At 34.9% G+C, this 24,198-nt stretch overlaps 1 protein-coding gene across 2 annotated transcripts in view; it reads right to left on the bottom strand.

Moving 5' to 3' along the window:
- Nucleotides 1-24,198, bottom strand: part of LOC142980889 (protein turtle homolog A-like) — a 112,636-nt gene that overhangs the window by 14,443 nt on the left and 73,995 nt on the right. For both annotated transcript variants that reach the window (XM_076126474.1, XM_076126475.1), the window contains exons 4-8: nt 14,916-15,124; nt 13,805-13,918; nt 9,718-9,903; nt 7,456-7,604; nt 6,197-6,341 (exon numbers count right to left, since the gene is read on the bottom strand). In XM_076126474.1, the coding sequence (XP_075982589.1) occupies nt 6,197-6,341; nt 7,456-7,604; nt 9,718-9,903; nt 13,805-13,918; nt 14,916-15,124 (803 nt within the window). The remainder of the gene's footprint in view (nt 1-6,196; nt 6,342-7,455; nt 7,605-9,717; nt 9,904-13,804; nt 13,919-14,915; nt 15,125-24,198) is intronic.

Here is a 24,198-nt window from a genome sequence, read left to right as displayed (position 1 = left end):
GGACTTTCAAACAAAATCAATAAAACAAAGTATATCCCAAACTTGAAATTCTAATCATTCAATGATTGATTAGACTTGTCGCCAAGTTACATAAACCTAACCTTTTAAAGGCCATTGAAACATAATAGTTCCTAGAACTCAGAACTCCCAACTTCTGGATAACAGTATTAGGACAAGCGAATTTGATTACTGATAGAATTCATAAAGTGATTTCTTGAACAAATTTGAAAGGAATAATATTTTGGGATTCGCGCTATTTCTAAGAACTTAGAAATAATTAAGTTAACATTTAAATGCCGGGACATTTAATACTTGTTCAAACGAAAGTGGGACGTGAATTTTTTCGTATTGTAAAAACAATTTTACTTTTAACGGTGGAAATAAGTTGAAGCTTATATCTAAAAATAATGTGATGTTTTATAACTTATTTGAACCTCGCTCAAGTGATTTTAAAAGATGCGCTGGAGCTACTGAATTTGTCTCAAAGGTCTAAATGACCCATATGAAGCCACGAAAAGCTTAACACGTTACGTCAAAGCAGCAATGTACTGAATAGTGACCATCAATTTGCATACACTTGTTGTTAACTGATATACGTGATATTTTATTCAGTTTTTTTTTAATGACAAAAAACAAGTACCTAGAAAAAAGAACTGGGTAAAAAAAATCGGGACTAAATATAAACATACGCGTCGACTAAACAAATTTCTGTTTCTGTCACAGGTTTGTTGTGTATAACAATCATAGTTTTAGCCATGATTGCATAATTGCAAGTGAACCAAATTATCTTTGTTCAGTGGTCATTATCGTATATACAAAGGACCATAGTAATATGCACCTCTGTGTAGAAAATTGGCCAAAATGTTCCAAATAATCACAAACAGCAATTTAGTTTAAAATTCTAGTTCTACATTCAGGGGTGCTCACCCCCGAATGGACGAAGCGTGAAGATAAGTGAATATTTCTATTGGGCCAGACAACAGCAGAATTGTTTATTCAAAGCACGGATGCTCTGACAAAGTCGGACCTACATAACGCTTGGGACGTAGATCAAGTAGAGATATAGAAGAGTAACTATTTGTTAAAATAGACAAAGTATTTACAATACTGATGACCTGGATGTATTCCTGGATTGGTGGCCGGACGCAATAATAGGCAGAGGCTGGAATTCAAGGCTTTGCTCAGCAGTGGGATATAGATATAGGCTAATAAAAAAAATAATAAAAGAAGAATATTTCTTGTTTTTATTTTTTCACTTAGGACTGGAAGAAAAAAATATCTAAATAAAGGTATTTTTATCTCTTAATTTTATTTAAAGACAGATTATTGTTTAAAAGGCCGCTTAAAACAGAAACTGGGGCGTTACTCTCAAACAATACTTTATGCATACACACTTGAACTTAGTCATTATTCGTCACACTTGTTTCTATAACTTTAAAAAATGTACCTTCTGATTCACAGCTCCAAAAAAATTTTATTCAATGAGTAAAGCCGATCTACATTGAGAAGTATCTCATACTCCTCTATTACTCGGTTTTTGACGTACGTTTAACGTTAGTTTATCTATTCAATAGCGTTTAACTTACTCATATAATAAAAACGCTATTGAATAGATAAACTACCGTTAATCTGCTTTGTTCATTAACGTAAAAATCTCGATTGCGTGTAGGCATAATATTCCTCAAAAATATTAAAATAGTCTTTGTTTCAGTCTGAACCTGGGGAACAGGCAACAGTACAATTATTACGTTGTTTGTTTGTTTTGCAACTGGTATTACTGCATTTCGTACGTGCATAAAATAAGTTTTGAAAATAACGAATTTTATTTGTAATTTCCCGCGTGCGGTATAAAAAGTTGTTTTAGCACTGTTTTGTATAACTGAGTGGAAATTTAATGCTTTGCTTGAGTTTGTTGATTGGTTTAGCTATTCTCGTGGGCTTTTTATTTTATTATTTGTTTTGATTTTTCTGTTCCTATTTCGTTTATAGAGTTTCTGGTTAAATTAAGCATTATTTTTGCTCCGATCTTCGCAGAATACACTGCTAATTTACTCGCCTACATTGTCACGGGAAAAAACATGCAAAATACAAATATTTTGTGTGTTTTTTCTATTATCACTTTTTGTTAGTCTGTCTACATACTCAGGCCGAAAAAGACAATTTTTATCTTTATTCATTTATAGTAAGTATTGTACCAAACATCACGCAAGTCAAAAAAATATTTTAATATGAATGTGGATAAATTTAGAAAGTATGGCAATTTTGCTAGTAGCTCTGTGCGTTTTCCATAGGTTACGAAACGTTTTAGTAGACTACTTATATACTAGTCAATAAAACATCAACTACCTAACAGATCCAGTACTTGTCTTAACTTAAGGATTTATTCTTCCCCATCCTTCATGTCTCCATCTCTTACTTCATCACATTAACCATAAACCATGTTCCATCATTGTCAAACTTAACCCGTCCATCTTTAATCCCGCGTGTGCCCTCACTTGTTTATATCATAACAACATTATTTAACATCCCCACACGCGCACAAGTTTACTAACAACTTCAAAAAGTTAAATAACCTGACTGTTAATTTTGAAGTCGTGTTTTGTTCACTTAAGATTGGAGCCAATCGTTGAGCAAATGTTGGAGCCAATGTTTGTTGATTTCGATAACGCAGATTTTTTTACCAGTTGCACACAAAGATACGTATCCGGTGAAGATTTCACTTATGTATTAATAAACAATCTATGATCCCGTTTTCAAATTATTGGATACTATCAGTCAATATCGGTGTATAATAATAGTTTCAATATCAAAGTGACGTATACAACTTATAAATCTTATAATACATTATTTTGTCAATAAAACATGTGTTTTTCTGCGGTACTTTTCTTCAATTGAACTCTCTTGAAATTATCTCAACAGTCGCAGCAATAACGAAGACAAAATTAAAATCAATGTTAAACTAAACGTTCTTGGAAATACAATCAGCTAATTAATAACAAAGCAAAAACAGCTGCAATCTGTATCCAACTCCAAACAAATAGTCCTTACAAACATTGGTCCAAACATTGGCAAGCATTACACTTGAGGCCGTACACTTGACAATAAGTGATAATGTTTTAACTTGACGAGATAAACTTGGCTTACGTTTTTGAAGTAATCTCTTTAAACGTTTATGTTTGTAGCACTATTTCTGTTTAATGTAACTGAGTATGAGAACTTTGTATTGTCATGATAGTTTCAAACAGTTGGCAACTGTTCTAGTTATGCCTGTGTATATGAATTTTCATTCAGCATAAACATATTGGAATAATGATATTTTAATACTATTTACAAATTAAAGAATGAAAAGTTGGTAAATTTGCAGAATGAAGTCAAAACAAATATATATTTTTTGTAGGCCTCTGTAAAAAAAAAATATCTTGACTTGACTCAAAATCTGTTAAAATTTCTGCGGTCGTAGTGGAATCGTATTTAGTTGAGCTCCCACTCATAAATTTCAGATTTGAATGTCACTTTAGGAGAGAACTTGTTTTTGTAATTCTCGTTTTAATAACATTATTCTCTACTTCGTAAACTTACTAAAATAAACACAAACCAGTAACCACCAAAGCTTTGTATGTAACCTCAACCTACACGTTTAACTTAAAGATACACTTAAGTTCCGTTTACTTTATCAATGATCTCAAAATCAATCAATTTCGAAATCAAAATAATCATGACACTTAAAAATGACTAGCCAGTTATAAAGTACTTATTCCTTCCTATATTTTCACTGCAATGCATCTTATACACAGTTCAATAGCATTAGCTGATTGGAACTCAAAGCGCATAGTTTTTCACTGATCAAGTTATCTGTCTTTCTATCTAATCAGTTTACTTCCACTCACTGTTGAGTATAAGCCTTCATTACGGTAACTCAATAGTCTAGACACCTTATCAACTAATAGTGTTAGTCTTAAATGGTAGTTTACTGAGTTGTCTTCCTGATTTTCTGAAAATATTGACAAAGATCTAGCAGTATTTTTCGAAAACAACTCATTCTGTTTATAGTTTAAAAGAATCCTATTTATATTATTAATGGGAAAGTTTGTGAGTGTGTTTTTACTCTTTAAAAAAAAATTAATCGGCCATTAATCAAATTTGATACACAGATACTCTATAACTTAGATGAACCTATAGGATGCCTTTTACAACAGGAGTTATTTTCACGCGGTCGAAGTTGCGGGTAGAAACTAGTGCTCTTTTTACTACATATAGATATTTGCGTGAAGCACTGCGTACTTACCTATCATGAATGTATAATTTATACACCTGTCATGATTAAGATTCTTTTATAACCTGTATATGACAAATAATCACCTACAGAATTACACGTTACATAGAATCATAATTTCTACCATAATTAGATTCCCAATTGCACTACATTTGAACCCCAAAACAGACTAACTCTTTAGCTAAAACCTATCCATTTCAAACTAGAAACAGTTGCAAATACTCCATAATAAGGCCGTATTGCGCAGTATCGTCGCAGCACACGAGGCTTCGCGATAATATTTAAACTTGGGGACAAACTTGTTGGCACACGACTCCGGTGAACAACGGAACTCTGCCGCCCCCGATATCTACTGTGTGGTGTACGTTTGATATATCGTCCGGGTTTTCACTTGTTTTTACTGCTGGGTCAATTATTTTGTCCGCTATTGTATTCGTGGTGTTTGTTTGAACGTTTTAATGCATTTGAACTGGTTTGCGATAAAGTAAGTGGAAGAGTTGTAATCGGGTAAAAATATGTTATGACGTATCAACAAAATAAATGAGATTTTCATGTATACAAATAACTACTAACTAATTAAACAATTAGGTACACATAATTTTGAGATGGAGGAAAATATAAAAATGGTTTTCTAAGGCCAGGTAATTAACCAATTACCACCAAGACTAGCTTTAAAATTTTTTTTCGAGAGTGTTACAAAAGAATTTGAGAACAAAAACCTGTGCTATATGATTAACAATATCGCTACTTCGGGGAAGAAAGGGCGTAAAAGCCAAAATAGCAACTTTACAGGGGAGCGAAAAAACGATTTTTTTTTTAAATTTTGGAAAATAACTTTTTTTCCAATAGAGTTAAATTCGAATGAATTGGTGATATTTACTTGCATTTAAGTGCTCTTTAATATCAAGAAGCTTAATTTTAAGTAGACCTTATGGTTTAGAAGATAGGATGGATTTACGACCCAAAATTTTAATAAAAATGGCTTTTACACCGTCTATAAATACGTACTATAGGACGTAAATCCACAAATATCTATAATGCTAACATACATCGTGTCGTATAAACCATCTTTAGACAGTGAAAAGGTCGTAATGACTGCACCACTTATAACAATTATCGTGAGTAAACCTACAATTATTATAATTTTGTAAGATTTAATGTGGTGAATATTGAAATTAAGGTGCATAGAAGCTCAAAATAATAGCATAATAATTATTATTATCTGATTTATCATAGTTCTATATTACAAAATTTATTATAACGAATTAGGTTACCTACCTGTTAAGTTAAATGCACACGATTCATGAATAGTGAAACAAAAGAAAAGATTTAATTGAATTGAACTTTGATTATTTTCATTAATTTAAATTTTAAGTTAACTGTGATAAATAATTACTATCGTCTAATAAAAAGTAAGAAAACGAAACAAAAAACAGAAAAGGAAATAGAAAAAAAAGAAGATTACTAATTATTGTCAATTTGATTTGATTTATGGATGAATAAAACTGATTTGCATCTTAACTAAATTTATTTATTTAATACACCAATACCTACATAGTAGAATAAATTACAAACATACCATTATTTTATACTATTTTATCAATTTTAGTTAATTTATACGTAATAAATATTGTATTTACGACCAAATATTCTTTCATACTATGGTGATACGCCCTTATTAATTTGAAATAATTAAATAATGTCATATACGTCAATTTTTTTTAATAAAAATGGTTTTGGTGAGAAAAAAATCATGGGGGTAAAAGCCATTTTTTTGGGAATATTGAAATTTTAAATATACAGATCGATAGAGCGTCGAAAACTAAACAAAGTTGCATTATTAACTCATTTTGGCCAAAAGTGGCTTTTACGCCCTTTCTTCCCCGAAGTAGCGATATAAATAAGAACAAAACTTCTACTCACACATAACATCCAAAGTAACAGAATCTTCAAGCGTGTGAGCCGGGAACCATGGGTTGGAGACCCTGCAAGATAATTGTCTTCCACTGTCCTCTCTCCTCACGTGCCAAGTTAGAACACTCTTCGTTACTTCTCCATCTACATCGACCTGAGAAGAGAAATAGTTGAAGGAAAACATCGTCATGGAACCCTGCATGTCATTGTTTAAAGTTCTTTCACATTTCTTTATGGCATGCAGAGTCATAAACCCGCATTTGGCTAGCGTGGTGAATTCAAGACCTAGCCCCTTCCTCGTTTGGAAGTGGTTTGCCCAGCAGTGGAACAGTGAAAAATTGCTTTAATTTTCATGTGTGGTGTTTAGTTGCATAAAATAGTAATTGAAATTTTTTTTTGCTTTACTACGGTGTACCAAGTGTGGATGAATATCGGCAGGTATTAATACAGACGAGAAAAAGGCATTTTGATTAAACTGAAATAATATTCTTTGCGTTTACAAACTGCGAGTCAGTTTCGTTATTATTAAGTCGCAAGATTGTTCGCATGATACTTGAGAAAGGTACCTTATTTGTGCGTTTAAAGGGCTGGTTTAGATTTAATTGCATTGTGGCATTGGTAACTCGCTATTAAAAATCAGCCCTTATATGGTCGAATTTGTTCATGAAACTTTGACATTAGTGAGGCAGCTAGTTACACAATAATAAGCACTACAATCATCGACCTCATAGCGACAACATCGAATAGTCAAGAGCTCGAGTAACACAATTCAAGTATTACGAGTAAACGGTAATTATAGCTGTGTTGAGTGTAGTGTACAGTCAAATGCCAATGCGTTTTCAAGCAATTACGTTTGTGAATCCAAATTAAACTGCTGCGTGAACAAGTTTCGGGCTTAGTTCGTTTAAGTTTTACCACGATAGTATGGAGATGGATAAAAGCCTGAGAGTGATCGAAAACTCAACTTTTATAGTTTAGGCTCATGTCACATCATTTTAATGGCATCTTGCCAAAATTATTATCATAAAAATATCTATTCTATAGGATAGAAAAGTCTTCTCATTTTGTCACGGATACAGCATTTTTGTAAGCAATCATGATATTAGGCCAATATTCAATACAACATGAAAGAATAATTTCACTTGAACAGATGTTGATGTAACACATAATTTTAAAGTATGTATGGAAACTTCTCTTCTACTCCAACTCATTCTTACGCTGTTTTTTACAAGGGACGATCTTTAATAAACTTCTCTCTTTCTCCGTACCTGTGTCAACGTGGAGTCCACAAGCTGTGAGTTGATGAACCACTCGATGTTCGGAGCCGGCTTCGACCCTCGCGTGGTGCACACGAATGACTTGTCCATGCTGGCTCTTGTTGCACCACTACCAGTCACGCGGACGTATTGGGGTTTTACTGTTTAAGGAAAAATACGATTAGAACGTTTTGAATGCAAAAAAAGATTTACACACTAAATAAAATACATGTGTCTGCAAAAGATGGAGTCTCAAAACTTTTTTTTGGCGAAATATGCGTATAGTTTACGTTTAAGAAATTGAAAGAGATCACATTCGCAAATAACTAGGAACTTTAGGAAACTTGTACAGATTTTTGAAGGCACTGTAGCTCCTAATCATTACTCAACACTGCACTGTGTACATTTCACATATCATTCAATCATACTTGATATGTGAATAGCATATTACGTATAACTATTGGTATATATTCAGTCTAATCAGCTAGTCTTCTATCCAAATCTTTTGATTTTACTGCCACTCTGGGTTAATTTTGATTCCAGTCATTATCTATACGAATCTATAAGAGCGATAAATTGACGACTATTAGGTATTTAACCTAACGTATCCAGTTGGGCAAAGTTCCAAGTGCTTTACTTGCTACTTAAGCCCCGCCATACGTAGTAATGTTAAGGATCTCTGCGATAAAATATACTTGCTATTCGTGTTACGATAACAGTAGCAATAATTTTGTTAAACAGAATAATCAAAGGAAATAAAGAATAAAATATTTAGTATTCAATATTATTATGGAAAGTCTTTTTTTTAAGCAACATTTTTCTACTTAATTTATTAATCTATTCGCGGTTTGTGAAGGCCAAGTGAGTGGTAGGCGAAAATTAGTTTTACGCCACAAGGAGTAGTTACATCAGTCCATCCGTTACCACGGTCGATATAATTCGATTGAAAGTGGCTAGCTATCGAGAAATGTTCTTTAAAGGAACCATTTTCTACCAAATAATTATAATAAAACAATATGAACATTCTATGGAGCGCAGTTTGGTGAAATTCGAAATACGAATTTAAAATTTAAAAAAAAATCATAAAATGTTTAATAATCCGAACCGAACCAAATATTTTAGACGAGGCTGTATGAGCATTGTTTCCTCTGCCTGCTTCAACGAAGGCAAAAGAAATAGGCTGATTCTTTTTTTGTGCTTAATATTTCGTTGAACAACATTTATAATGACATTTTCATATTATTGATATATTATTATTGCTAATACGGTTTATCGTTTACTATATTTTTTATTTATGAGTAAAAAATACCTTTCGTGATTATTTGTATCCACTATATCCTATAGTTTGTCTAAAATTTGTTTGAATACAATTATTGAAAAATATAATTTAATTTAGAGAACAAATTTCAGAACAGATTTTTTTTTTTTACTGACTCATGTTAAACGTCAAATTGTCGTTGCCTAATAGTTTGCGATTCTCTGCAGGATTTCTTGCGGTTTTTTAACGTGTAGCTCGATAGAAAATGTGTAGTACTTAATAGAGTGAGACCCTAAGGACGCTATAGTGTTGCTGATGGTTAAGACGGTTTATCATTATTATGAAGGTAGTATTGAGCTTGTGTTGTTTTCGCGGTGTCACCGCGGTGCACGGTACACGTTCCATGGATTCGGAGGTTGAATATTGTTATTAGCATAAGTGCGCGCTAACATGTGACACCTATTGGAACTCACATTAAACACGTAATTGCGTTGAGCATTGCTTTTCAAAGATGAGTGCTCTGAGTGATGACGAATAAGTGAAGTGATAAGTGATAATAACTTGTAAGTGTGTAGGTAGTGCGTTCGCCGCACGCAGTGTCAGTATCGTCACAGAATCGAGACGCCACGGCGTCGAACTCTCGAGTTTGCCGCGCTGTGTTGCCGCTGTTGCTCCAGTGTAAAAGTAAGTAATATTTTATACTCATGGCGGGAGCTTCATACTGTTTTGATTACGTTATTATTTCATGTTTAACATTATTTTTTTTCTAACAACTAGGTTATTTTACACAGTAGCTACGACAAACCATAGTAGCAACGCGTCGTACGTAATAATTAAATATAACTTAGCCACATTTAATTATCTTCATTTTTATTACTGTTGCCAGTTTCCGAAGAACTGTCTATAAAGCTCAACTAGTAAAATTAACCAAATAACCAAATATTGCTACACTAAAAAGGCCAAACACGTACAACAGTAACAGTTAGTGAAGATGACTTCAAAAAAAAATTACTCACAATATAACCTAACAGTAACGTCTCTTGTCTGTGGCTGCAGTAATGGTGGTTCGACCCTGCACTGCAACTTGGTGCCTGTCATCTCCCTGGACAGGTTGGGCAAGTGCAGCTGGCAGACTGAACCTTCTTTCGTGAAGGCTAAGCGTTCCTCGCCTCTGTACCATGAGACGTCTGGTGGGGGTTTACCTGGGCAAAAGAGAGATTGCTGGTTACCACTGTTAAGTTACTTGCACTGATAAAAACGGCCACCACTACAGTGATACTAAAAACTTCGTACTTTAAATTTTGACAGTTTTCTATCGATTTGTATATAATATCGTCCCCGTAGAGCGAAAAATCACTAACTAACACTTAAGTGATTTTGAGATACGAGGTGTTTTATGTCTTAAATGACAAAAATAAATATAACTTTTTTCGGAGATTAGTTATCGATGCATGAAAGGTTTTGTTTTGAAGATATATTAATTAAGTATATGTTATATGTATTAAACCACGAAAATAGTATATAAATTATTAACTGTAAACGATAATTTGTTTTACCCCAAGGTTTTCCTATTTATCTGTCACTTAGTTACTTTTCACATGTAGTTAGTTAGTTTTCGCATCAGCATTTAAATATTATACTAGTAACTAAAATCAGTTAGTTATTTTAGGAGTAAAACATATTTTACATAACTATGTCTAAATAAAATACCCAACTAAATAGACTTTGCTTATTTATTAATTTATTGCCTAATTTAAAACTAGTGTCCTATCAGTTGAAAAGTATAAAAGTAAAACAACATTCTTAGGCAACATTTATTGAAAAAAAACTGTCTTTAAGTATACAAAACCTAATTAAAACATAATGAACAAGAACTCGTTACAAAATCATCAATAGAACAGCATTAATGATGTAGCCACATCATTTTCCTCTTCTTCCTCGAGCTAAGTGACGTCAGGCTCACATAGCCTATCCAACACATCGTTACTAACAGGTAAAGATTCATACCAAGGATAAAGTTCGCTTAGTATGACACCTTTGACACAAAGATTTAACAAATCTTTCCTTACAGGGGTGTATTTACCCTAGGGCTAGAAGGGCTATAGCCCAGGCCGGTTTCCTCTCTTGGGTCTGCATCTTGTCGGGGTGAGGGGGCTTAGTAGAATTGAAAGGTTGGGGAAACAGTGATCGCGAGTAACAAAAAATTACTGCGCGTGTCCCTCTGTTTGCAGAGGACACAGGTGCGGGACAGGTGAGCCGTCAGTGGGAGGACGGGCTCAGTAGGCACTCACACTGCCCCGAGCTGACGAAGAGCCAGGCCGCTGCCGCCCTCGTCAACCGTCAGTTATCGTAAATCCGTCCATCCTTGACCGAGGGCCTTGCCTTAACCGGCTGGGTCGCGAGGAGACCACCTCTGTGAAAATCCCGAGTAACTCCAGCAGTGGCGCCCCCTTTAGGGGCCTTGCGTGGTCAGAGTTCATTCGCTTTGCGGGGACCCCCGCGCCAGAAAAACCAGACGCAAGCGGCCACTGGGGCACCTCCCGCCCTCCAGTAGTATAAGGGTCACCGGATTATGGGGCCTCTACCTCGGTGGAACGATACTTGCCACCACACTCGCGAGAACTGTTTGGATAATATAAATTTGAAAACGAACCCAAATGATGTAAGTGGGAGAGGCGAGAAGCTCAAACCCGAGGAGATCGGGGGCAAGAAGCCCAGCCGTATTGACTGCATAGCATAGTTGCGGAGGGTCGGAGCACGCCCAGTTTTAGCAAGTGTCAGACAATGACCCTAAGGACAAATTCACCATCCAGCTGGCGGACACCATCCTCACTCACCACTAGGCAGTGGTGGAGGTGGCCGACAAATCCGGTCACCTCAAGGGTGACCTTTATAAAGTCCCTCAAAGACGCTGCCAGGAACGTCAAACTGGCAGTGTCGGAGTCGAGCAGGCAGTATGCCACGAAGGAGAATTTGGCGCGTCAGGCCCAGAATTATCGCTTGCAAGAGGAGGTCGATCACATGTCACAGGCAACGGCATCAACCCCCGCGCCAGAAAAACCAGGGGCAGCGTCCTCAGCTGTACCTGCTAACGCATTCGCCACGCCACCGCCACCGCACCGCAGCTCACAGGTCTCCGGACCAAGGAGAAGCAGGGTAAACAGCCGCGTCTTACAGTGCAGTGGCTTCCAAACCGCCGTTCACTAAACCGACGGCTGCCAAAGAGTAGCAGCTCGTCGGGAAAAATAGCAAGGCGCCCAAGGCTACGGAAGCCGACAAAAAGGGCAAGAAAATCAAAATCAAATTATTTATTCATTTAGGTCAAATATTGACACTTATGATAGTCGTTACAATTACTGAATCTACCACTAGCTCGGAAAGGGGGTGGAGCCTTATGAGAAGAGCTAGCAAGTAACTCACGGTTATTTATTAGTCTCTGATCATACCGTATGTTGGGAGCAACTACTAGCATGTGATAATAAGAATATGGGCAACAAGTGAGCACATTGGTTGTGAACAATATAAAAGAAAAAAAGTGACAGTTTTATGATTAACATCAAATTGTATGTAACATCACCTATTTGCATCATTAAGTGCCCATATTTTACAATATTTAGACCTACTGCTACTGAGTTTATACAATTTATGGCAAAGTTCCCTAATTTCAAAGAATCCTAATCAAGCGAGCGACTGTTGTCGTTTAGATACTCATCAATTCTGTAATAAAAGAAGGAGGAAGAAGAAGGCGCCCAATCTTCGGGCTCCAGCTGCACCTGAAGGCGGCAAAAAGCGGTGCGACATATAGAGACGTTATTAGGGACGCAAAGGACGAAATAAACCAAGCCGACAATGAAATAGTCCGCTTCGGGGTTGCGGCTACGGGAGCTCGAATGTTGAGCTCCCAGGGGTCAGGGACCGGAAAAGCGGATGCCCTGGCCTCTAAATTGAGGAAAGTTATCGGGGAGGACACCTTCCGAGTGTCCAGGCCCACAAAGACCGCGGAACTGAGCATTACAGATCTGGACGACTCAGCCTGCCCAGAGGAGGTGAAGGTCGATTAAAGCCGATTTAATAAATAAAATTGATCAGGACAATGTAAAAAACTAATTTGTTAAAAATGAAAATAAAGTTTAGTTTTTTCATTCCTTGATGGGGCGGAAAGCTGGCGGAGCCCAGGGCGCGCCATCTTAAAATACGTCTCTGCGAGTGACTGCAATAATGCGCGGGCGCGGCGAGGGTCCTAAGGTCAAAGGGCGTAATCTCACTAAGTAGCATCGTATCACGGGACATAGTTACCAACCTTTCATCTAGTAGTGTTTTTGCTGAGTGAAAAGTAGCCAAAACATTTTAATTATAATACTCTAATGTGTTATGTCATCTACAGTCAGGGAAAATATTAACCAGAACACTATAGTTAGTTGTCGTTTTTTCTTTTAAACGTCTGGTCTTAAATAATATAGCTCGAAAAATAATTAATGGTAGTTAGTTACTTTTCGCACAAAATATCACATACAATAAAATTACTAAGTCACTTTGATGAGTTTTCGCATTACTATTTTTTAAGACATGCCTATAGGGAGTAATGCGGAAAAAGTAGATAAGGAACTTTAATGCGTAAGTATCTTTTTCAACAAAGAAGAGAAAAAGTAATCAGGTTACTTAGTTACTTGTAACTCAACTGTCACAAATCAAATAATGTACTTAATTAAGTCTCGCGATTTACATTTTTCTAAATAATTACGTTATGAATACGAGAGTAAGACAGAAATATGGAGAAAAAATTACTGATTTTATTGGTATTTATAAGTCGATTTTGAACATTTTGTTACTTAATGACTTTTCGTTCTACGGGGACGATATTTAAATGTCCAGGTGATATTAGTTTGAATCGCATGCGGAACAAATTATCCTTATTTTTAAATGTACAACTATAGGGTTAAATTTGAAAATATATTAAATGTAATTGGCGGGCTACAAATACACAAAAATGACTTTCTTGGGTACGTTTCTGAACGCCTTGACTTAGAACAAGCGTGACGACCACTTGAATCATCGACACTTTTGTCGACGTCGCTCAAGAAATTAAATATGACATGTACTTACCTCCAGCCGCCTGACAAGATAGAAGTACATTCTGACCCTCTCTGAAGGGTCCGGCAATGTTGCCCAGAATCTCTGTACCCTCGTAATCGTATATCCGAGGTGGTTCTGGTGGAACTGTTAACATAAACAACGTATCCAAATAAATATTTAAGTATTTATTTTTTCTTGATACTTTTACTTCTTTCCATAAAAAAGAGCTATAATTTCATCAGATTTTAAGTATATATGTTACTGTAAAAGCCCGAACGGTGGTAAATCCTAAGATTTTCCGGTATAACCTAAGATTTACCAACTCGCAATGGTAAAAGTCCGAACAATTCTTTTATTTCGAACTTTTACCTATACTCACTTGATGATATCGAGATGTCGCCGGAGCCCCGCTTCGCGGGGCTCCTCCTTCTGGGTGGTTAAAAAAAAATAACCACGAAGGCTAAGGTGGGAGCTTCGCTTCGCTCGCTCCCACCTTAGCCTTCTAACCTAACCTACCCATGTCGCTATGCCCAAAACTCCTGCTTTATAACTATGTCACAGTATATAATTATACCGTGAAATAGTTATAAACATAGTTATGAAGGAGGATTTTTCTATATATCGTAACATAGTTTTTAAACTCTGGCTTGTTCGGACTTTTACCATTGAGAGTTGGTAAATCTTAGGTTTTACCGGAAAATCTTAGGATTTGCCACAGTTCGGGCTTTTACAGTAACATATACACACAAAAACTTGTCCATACAAAATATGTTTCTAATAAGTTTGCGTATTCAAGTTGCTAATCCACTTAACCAATATAACTTAGCTATGCATCACTATAAAAATATTGACGATCTCCGTGGCATAGTAGTTAAGGTGGTTGCCATGCCACTACCATTGCGTAGGAAGGTCGGTTGTACTTTGTGCCCTTGGTTGTATGTTTGTAAAAGTCCCCGCGGCACAAGAGCAATTCTTACAAATCCTCAATCGCGTTTTTTTATATGAGTTTAAACGATATTGAATAGATAAACTACCGCTAAATGTACCTCAAAAATCGCGGGCTAGTGGAGAAGATGTCTTTTAAAAAAAATTTTAATTAAATTGCCGTAGATTTTAGTTTCTCAAAACCTTATGCACTTACCTATAACAGTTAAGTTAACCCTATAATTCCTAGTCGGTGCATCAACATAGTCGATCCTGCACCGGTACACGCCCTCATCCTGGCGGGCCACCTTCTCCACCACGAGGTGAGCTGATGATGGGTCAGACTCGTTGAGAACGAAGTGGGTTCGAGCTCCAAACTCCCCGGCTACGGCCCAGTGAGTTGGCGCGCCGTTTCTGAAGTCCACTCTGAGAAAAGATAGAGAAAAAAGCTGTGTTGTATTAGGTACCAGATTGCGTCCGTGATTCTTAACGGATAGGATGTGTTTTCAGATTTACAGGATTAGGTCATGTTTAGACAAAAGTGTTTTTACGTTTTCTATTGACTATTATATATATCGTTGTACGCGTATAAAATCGGCAGTACGCTCAACACAAGGAAGTATAATATTTATTTTATTTACTATTTTATGCTAGATTAATTTTACACAGATGATATTTTGAAATTAAGGCAAAGTCAATAAACACGTAAAGCTAGTTTTATAAAAAAACTATTTCAAATGCAATTTTATTCTTCACCGCTCATAAAATCGTAGATCACACGATCAATTTCACAATTGTAATTCACCAACATATTTTACAACTGAACTTAAATCTACTGCACTAAAATAATATAATAATATAATAATAGCACTAAAAATGCACTGGCAAAATTCACCAAAATTTCAACAGTACATTGTAAGTGGCCACGTCATAGGAAGGATGCAATACACGGGAAGAATCCGGCTTCCGTGTTGGATGGCGTCCAGCAAAGCGAATCAATGAGAGTATTTGCTTAGGGAGACACCAGACGACAAAGGGTTCAGATCAATAAGAATGAACCAAATGCTTTTTGGTAATGGAATTGTTGAAATGCGTGATACTGTTTTGCTGCAGCATATTTTGAGCACTTTCAAAATTGCCACTGATTTTCTCGGCATTATCAATGCGTGGAAAGTTTTGTTAGTTATGCATGAAATAATATTTGACTTATCAGATAGTATCTTTTACTTTCTGATTATAAACATCGAATATATGAAACATATCAAATGCTTTAGCTGTTTGTCAGTAAATCGTAAGAGCTTAAGACTATAATTTCGATTTGAAGGTTCAATTCTTGAGTTAAAATTACTATTCAACTATTTTTAGGCAAATTCATTATGTTCTTTTAAAACACCTTAAAATTAATATTATGCCATTAAATTTTATTCGGAGCATACGGGTCGATCTTCGATTTGACTTAACACGTATATTTAGAATAACGCTGATGAGTTCCATTATAAAAAACTCATTAGCTATCCAATTGTCAATTGCGGTAGAGCGTCGCCACTGGGAATCTTTGTACTGACCAAAGTAAAAAAGATTTCCATCTTCACTACCATGTAAAGGCTCCCTAACAAAGAACGTATAAGAGAAATATTTGCTTAGACTCGCCAAGCGAGTCCAAAGCAGAATAAATAACTTGGCCTCAAGAGCAACTGTATTAGAAGTGATATTAAGAACCTTTTGTTTTTTCCGTTGGTATTTTTTTGTGTAGATATCAGTGAATTGATACTGTGTGAATTGATGCAATTGTATGTTATAACATACAATTGCATTGCAAATGCAATTGTATGTTATAACATACAATTGCATTTGCTTCTTGTCTTGATTCTTTATTGTACGTAGGCAATAGTAATGATTTTATTCTTGATAAATTGACTAATTACTAACAAAATTTTTTTCTCAAATAAGACTATGAATTGCATAATATTTAGCTTAAAACTGACAATTGAAGAACTACGTCTATAGAGTATTTTTTTCTTGCTGACTATTTTTTTTCTTATTGTATTTTTTGAGTTTATTAAACGGTACTGCTTTAGGCACTTACTACGTTATAGTTTTGAATCTTCTAACATGATAAAATACTCAAAAGTCCCTACATAATACTCTATGATAGCAGCTTAGTTTCGAAAAAGGCTTTTATCATCTCAAAACGCAGTAGCACCTAATACCTTGACCAGCCAAGTCTACTTGGCGGTCTGCCAAGTAAATGTACACAATACTACCGAGACAAACGTACCAACAAAGATTTAGACATGCATAAAATACATTTTAAATTAAGTATAGTCGCGGGTAGTAATGTAGTTCAATTTAAAGATTATGAAAGCCAAAGTCGAATATCAAATATTACGAGTACTTATAGATTTTATCAACGCAACATTTTTAGTTGCTTATTCCTGTACAGGTAGTGCAAGGTTTTGTCATTAATGATTGTTATTTTTTAAAACTAGGTAAATTAAAGTTTAAGTGTATGATTATTACATTTATTTTTAGCTGTGAATATAATATTTTTATCAAATTGAATAGATATCAAATACCAACATGTCGTAATTTTACGTGAAAAAGTAGCAAACATACTGATTCTCGATTTGATAAAATGTTGTTCTATTGAATTCAATAACTATGTAAAGTATAGAATGTAATGATGTTATCGCCGGTGACTGTACATTCACACAAGCCTTGTCTAGACCCTATGAATATCTGTAATACACAAACTATGAATTTCAAGAGTTGTGTTCGTAGTTTTATGTGTTGAAGATTAATCAACTTAGTTAAGAAGACATTCGTATGAAGGAACTGTAGTTTAGATAGCGGGATATTGCACTTGGCAGTTTATACGTCGTAAAGACTATTGTTGAGGAAATCTTAATGCAACCAGAACTATGACGATTAGGATAGTAATTTAAATACCAGTAGTCTGAAGATGCAAAAGCAGAGAGTCTAGTTTGATTTTCTATCACTATTGACTTTCGACAACCGAGTAACTATCAAGAGAAATATTTGATAAATGTACAAGGGCCCCTAGCATATTCCGAAGGAACTATATTTGATCAAATATTTTAAATGTGAAATGCTACTCGATAGCGCTTAGCAATGCTCACTGATAGATGCGATAGTAGTGGTATTTAGCATGGAAATGATTCAAAACGGTAAATCAATACAATGGCTACGTAGTTTAGCAAGAAATGAGAGCGGTGATGCGGCCATAAGTCACTAAGAACCTTCTCTTTCATTAATTTAACATCAAAACTTCGTAGTCTTAACAAGGAACGAAAATGTGTTAAAAAAATCAAATTACTAGCGGTAACAAAAGCTCCAATAAATTTCTTCGCTGAAACACTGAGCGTGTGGTAAGATTTGGCACGTCGCCAGTTGGTGGCGGTTCGATGCCGGCTCCCTGCGTCGGTAATGACCACCTGATCTTGTAACTTAGGACTGTTTCGTAATTAATCGGCTTTGGAGATGATTATATTCGAAAGGACATCGTAGGTTGAAAATGTATAGTCAGAAAACAGCTGGTTCTTTTATTATACTTATTGACTGATTTTTAACCGAATAAATTCCTACTCTTCTCTCTCCCTCTCTTCTTAAGTCTAGAATAACAGATGGAGGAAAAGTTGTCATTTACAGAGGAAATGTCTCCTCCTATTAGATTTTTAAGTTATTTTAGAACAAACAAACACACTTGTACCATGTTTCCTATGCCCTTTACCTTTGAGGGCAGACAACATTCTATAAGGTGATTGCTTTTTAACTGATTAATCGAGTTACTGTAAAAGATATACTAAGAATTATTTAGCATAGTCCATTTCAGCGCGTTAGCAGTCCCTAAATGCAATTATTCATTATTACAACTCGCCCCGACTTACCCCAACTTTTTCCACTTAAATTTTAATTTACCTACTCCATCAAAAGTCACCACCAACTAAAATCTTGAAAATCACAATTGAGTTACACCATCTCAACATCTTATAAGTCAAGCAAATTGCAATTAAGTAGTCCACGTTCAGTCTGTGTCAAAATTTAATTTAGACCCCCCCTTTCTGATCCCCTCACCCCCTTCACCACCCCTCGGGAGACGCGGAATGATGCTGCGATTAATTCAAAATTTCAAATTTAGTTATCCATATAATGTAAATTTAGTTCGGTTAGACTTCCATTGGTCGTACGCTGAAGGTGGAAAATTCCTTAGGTAAGTAAACACTGAAATGGTCATCGAAATTGCTCGTTTTGATATAATTTAACGGGTGCAGGTGTTGCGTTTATGCTGGTTGAAAATTGGTTCATAAAAGTGAAAACTGTTCGCGTATCGGCAGGAAAAGAACTGCATGATTACCGTAAGCAAAATCCATACATATGTAATGTTTGTTTAAAATTATGGAGATGCATAGAAAATTAGGTTAGTGGCACTTTTATTTATATTCAGAAATGTCCTTTTCGATGACCACAATCGACAGAACTTTATTCAAACACTGAATAGTACCCAACCAGTAGCAGTACCCAACTAGTTTATTTGACAGATTTACCTCGTCAAGGACATCCATTGGGGGTAATCTAAACATTGCACAATATATAAGTGCATATATTTGTATTCGAAAATAATGAAGAATTAACCAACAAAATTACTGTGCCATTTAATTCATGAAAATCTGTATAATATCGACCTACATTCTAAACACTTCCACTACATCAAAACGTTCTGATCAGAATCTTATCAGCCGCAAAGACCAATAGAAATAATATCGCGAAGGAGATCGTAAAGCTGTAGAGCTCTGCCCTAATGCCGCCGCAATAAACTACTGGCTCTACTCGCAACCTGGAGCTACTAATGTGATAATATTTAGGAGAGTGCAACTGCATTTTATAATATTTATACTTTAAAATATTTTAGGTACTTGTTTTTTGGAGTATTGTGGAGTAGACGTATATAATGAACTTATGAGACATGGTAAAGTCAAATAATATATGTTGTTGAAAGTTATGTATATTTGTATTAAATTATAAATCGATGTTCCTATTCAGGATGAGCTAAGTCTAATTTCGCTCGTGCATTTTTTTAACAATTTTAGATGTTGTTATGTGGTAGAGCTTAAAAATATAAGTTGTGATAATTTAAACAAAAAGATACAGTCTACGCAACACAATCTTTGAAAAACTTTTAATAACAATATTTTAATAATTATGTCAATTCTAACAATCTCTGAGTAATTTCTGTACAAGAAACGTAGAATAATCAAACAAAACTATAGTAGTAACATTTTATTGAATGACCGTTTTCATTCCAGGCATTTTGGTACTTAAATAGAATGATCCCGAAAACCACCTCACACGATATTTTACACGCCAAACTTTTTCAACCAATCTAGATAAGTGATCAATAAAAACAATAACACCAAAACATAAGAGCAAATTAACCTTATTTTATTCATTCTATTTCTATCGCAACTTCTTGTTAAACCCTAGATAAACCAGTTAACAAGAGCTCTGAAAACACAAACGATTTCTCCAACCTGTTTTGCATTTAAAGGATGTAAAGGAGGCGGGGCGGTTCAAGTTATGTTGGTCTTTGTAAGAGCACTCTGAAATTCCCCTTTTATGGGTATGTCTTAAGTAAAATATCTATTAAATAGGGGCTTCATAGACTTAAATCTAGCCATTGAAGCGTACCCTTTATTGCAGTGGATGTTTTTATTGTTGGTTTACTATTTTAGTTTTCAAAACTATCGGGATATTATGAGGTAGTATAGTGGAATAGTGTTCATATCGATGTTTTATCACCGGCTTGGTGCTTCGGATTTAAATGAGAATCTGTTTAGTGTTCATAACTCATGGATCAGTTCTATATTTGAGTGCTACCTACACATGATCAGGTAGAAATTATGATGTGCTTGTATAATTTGGTATAACAGTTTTGTGTTATGATATTATTTTGATATATTTGGTGCTACACGTTTCATAGACGTTTCAAACTGTACTAAGGTTAAATGAGGTTAAATAAACTAACGAAAGTAACACTAAATTTGCATTGCATTGTAATATGGTTCATCAAAATAGTACTTATTAAAATATATTTTCAAGAAATAGAATAACGTGGCTTGCTTGACGCTTTGGTCAGATTGCATCAGCTATGGTCGTAATCTCTTAAATTATAAATTCTGTTATAATATTTATGTTAAATAGTACTTTATCTCTTATCAGATTTTTGTTTAATTTTAGTCTTACAATAGTCTTTTCATTTAAATATTTTAACTTATTGCATAGATTAACACATGAGCCAATTCTAAGTCTCTAATACTATTCTACTCAGATGAAGTCGCGGGCAGAAACTCGTATAGCTCACATAACATATGCAGTTTGTAATTATTCAGTTGACGGACTTCGCTAATGCGATGTAACTCGAAATTGTTGCATAATCCTTATGAGATCTTATTCCTGCAAAGGATAAAGTACAACATTTTATGCAATTTTAATTTGCTGATTGTAATTAAGTTTATTGTTATAGTGTCGGAATTGGTTGTTTAATAGGGAGAATAATGTGTAAAAAATATTTTGGGTGGAAAATTATTTACATCATATTTTATTTACAAACATGATACACATGTTATACTCGAAGGTGTAGGCTCATAGTAATATCTGTAAATAAAACCTAACACTCATGTAACCTCCAAGTAAGTCTCTCCTTATTACACATGAGGTTAAATTCCCTGTATATAGTTGCTCCTCGACTGATTGGTGAGAAGTCTGGAGGCTTGCCAACCTTGTACCGGATGAGTGTTGAGGAAGATAGATACTTCTGCGGCTGTGAAGATATTAACAACACAATATGTGAGACGTTTGCCTAAGAATTATGAATGTAATGGCAGGCAAAATCTATAATGCATGGATATTTTAACAAACGAAAGATTTTACTGGCTAAAAATATAAATGCTGTTGCATGCATGCAATGCATGCAATTTATAAGTGCGAAAAATCGCTAAGTAAAGACATGTATGATTAAATACATTTTGATGTCTTTCATATGGAGATAGTTGATAACCCAGGACACACATGGATATATTTTTTAATATGATTCGAGCTGGTGTGTGGTATTTATTCAGGTTATAAACTGTTAAATTTGGGATAGATTCTAAGAGATTTATAAAATCTATCGTAATCAGTTTTCTTACAATCATAAGTGACTGTACAACCTTTGCCAACACTGTAAATACAGTCAGCTTTAGAAAGAATTTGTATTAAAATATTAACACACAATATTTTTCGACATATACGAAATAAGAAGATGTCTCATCAACTTCTCCAGGAAAAACACTTCTTTTCAAAAACGAGATCATATAATAAGTAGTCTATGATACACAAGAAGACGAAACCAACAAAATACAAGAGAATAACATAAATAATTTATAACAGTTAATACATAAATGTATTGGAATCCAGATACTTTATAAGTAGGCTTTACAAACTAAATATTTATTGAAAAAGTTTCAAATGACTTATAGATCGAGTGGCACTTCTGAAACACGGCCTCAGTAGGATTTATCTTTATGTATTCACGGTAAAATTATTTATCAGTTTCTAAAATGTATTTTAAATAGTTGTGAAATTGAAATGGTAAATTTATTTATTTTGCTTTAGAGTATTACACAATTATACTACCTTTTACGTAATCGCAAGATGTTAAATTTTATTACTGGATTGGACAATATTAAGTATTCCTGAAGTTGAACAATTACTACCTGAAAAGTGATTTATTTGAACAATCCCTGGCGCAGTTCTCTTGCTACCAAAAGACCATGTTTCGCATGGTAGCAAACTACTTTGCTACCATGCGAAACATGAATCTTAAGTCTATCATTTCTTTTACAAACGTACAAACGGCGGATACAAAGTGCGACCAGACCCGAAACAATTATTTGTGGATCGCACAAATAATTGTCCCGGGTAATCAAACCCATGCCCTCTCGACGCGACAACAGTGGCGTAGTGTCCACCTTAACCACTGCGCCACGGTGACCATAAGAAAAATGTCTATAAAAAGTCAGACCTCATGAGCGTGTTCAGGCGTTCAAGTGAAACAGCTGTCGTATCAAAAGTGTATGAACTTACTCCTACATATATCACTCCTTTAAGATGCAGTACTAATCCAACACGTAGTATTTCATATTTCACCACGAATTTGCTAACCAAATGCGGTTGATACATGCAGATTCTAAACGCTCGGCTCCACACGGCTAATGTGAATTATCTACGTACCGTCTTTAGTGCTAAGCTTGAGAGTATATGATGGGTAGTTTACTTTTTAATTATTTGGTGTATCAGTAATAAAATATATGCTGTACAACGTCTAATAGTTTAAGTATGGCAATACAAAGACGATTCAATTGATTGTAGAGTATTATTTACACAATCGTGTATAATATAGCATGAAATTCTGCTGAATGTTTTCTAGGTTTAAAAATGTCCTGCTTTTTGTTGTTTAAAGAAGTTCAGAATTAGGTTTCTTAATTTTTAAGCACATGAGCGGCTTATTTATGTCACGTGAATCCTGAACGATGTTTTAGGTTATTGAGTAGTGACATGTTCTTTCAAAAATGGTTATAACACTGATCATTATTTCCAGCAGAAGCAAAGATCGCTATAACTTATAAGTGTAGGCAGGGAAACTCATATCAAACTTAACCAAACATTCCATTCCAAGAAAAAAATCCCTCACAAATAATACAAGAACAGGTGTCAAACAAGTCCATCCAATTAATTACTGTAAAAGTCGAAGGCAGAAAGTTTGGGCTTATTGCCCTCGGATAGATCCCTGAGGAGGAGATTATCTCGGCTCAAGTTCACTAAGTTCGACAACGTCGTTAGCAATGGACATTGTTGCAGGAGAAACATAATGGGAACCGAACATTTTGGGAATAGTTGGTACAGATTTTTGTTTTGGCCTTGAGGTTGTTTATGTTTTGTATAGCTTTAGAAATATACATTTTAAGATGGATTGTTTAGCTAACTTAAAAATAGGGTAAAATGTGGAGAATACTGTAATGCGGGATAACAAAAACAATCTTTAATCATATCTTTAAAATAATTGTGGCTAAATAAGACCAATACAATGACCACTCACCATACGATAAAATAAAAAAGTAACCCTAAAGGTTTTTTATAGAACAATCAAGTTTGCTGCTATTTTATTTAACCTTTGAAGCACGCAATAATAATTTCTAAAACACACATAACTTAAAAGTTATTGATGTATTCTCTACGTTTTCAACCCTCGACCGTTGCGTGGGAAGCGGATACGCCTATCGATGCTCTTCCGAAATTATCTGATCGTTGCTAAAAATATCCCAACTTTCCTACACTCGTAATCCCAACAAATCCATTCTACAAATAAAAATGGTAAAAATACACACTCGAACTCGATAACTACACAAAAAATACAATTTTGGCAAACGTTAGGAAGAAATTCG

This window comes from Anticarsia gemmatalis, chromosome 19 (assembly GCF_050436995.1).
Source record: "Anticarsia gemmatalis isolate Benzon Research Colony breed Stoneville strain chromosome 19, ilAntGemm2 primary, whole genome shotgun sequence".
Classification (NCBI taxonomy): domain Eukaryota; kingdom Metazoa; phylum Arthropoda; class Insecta; order Lepidoptera; family Erebidae; genus Anticarsia; species Anticarsia gemmatalis.
Note: the sequence above shows the minus strand (reverse complement) of the source record. Positions and strands in the feature narration are given on the sequence as shown.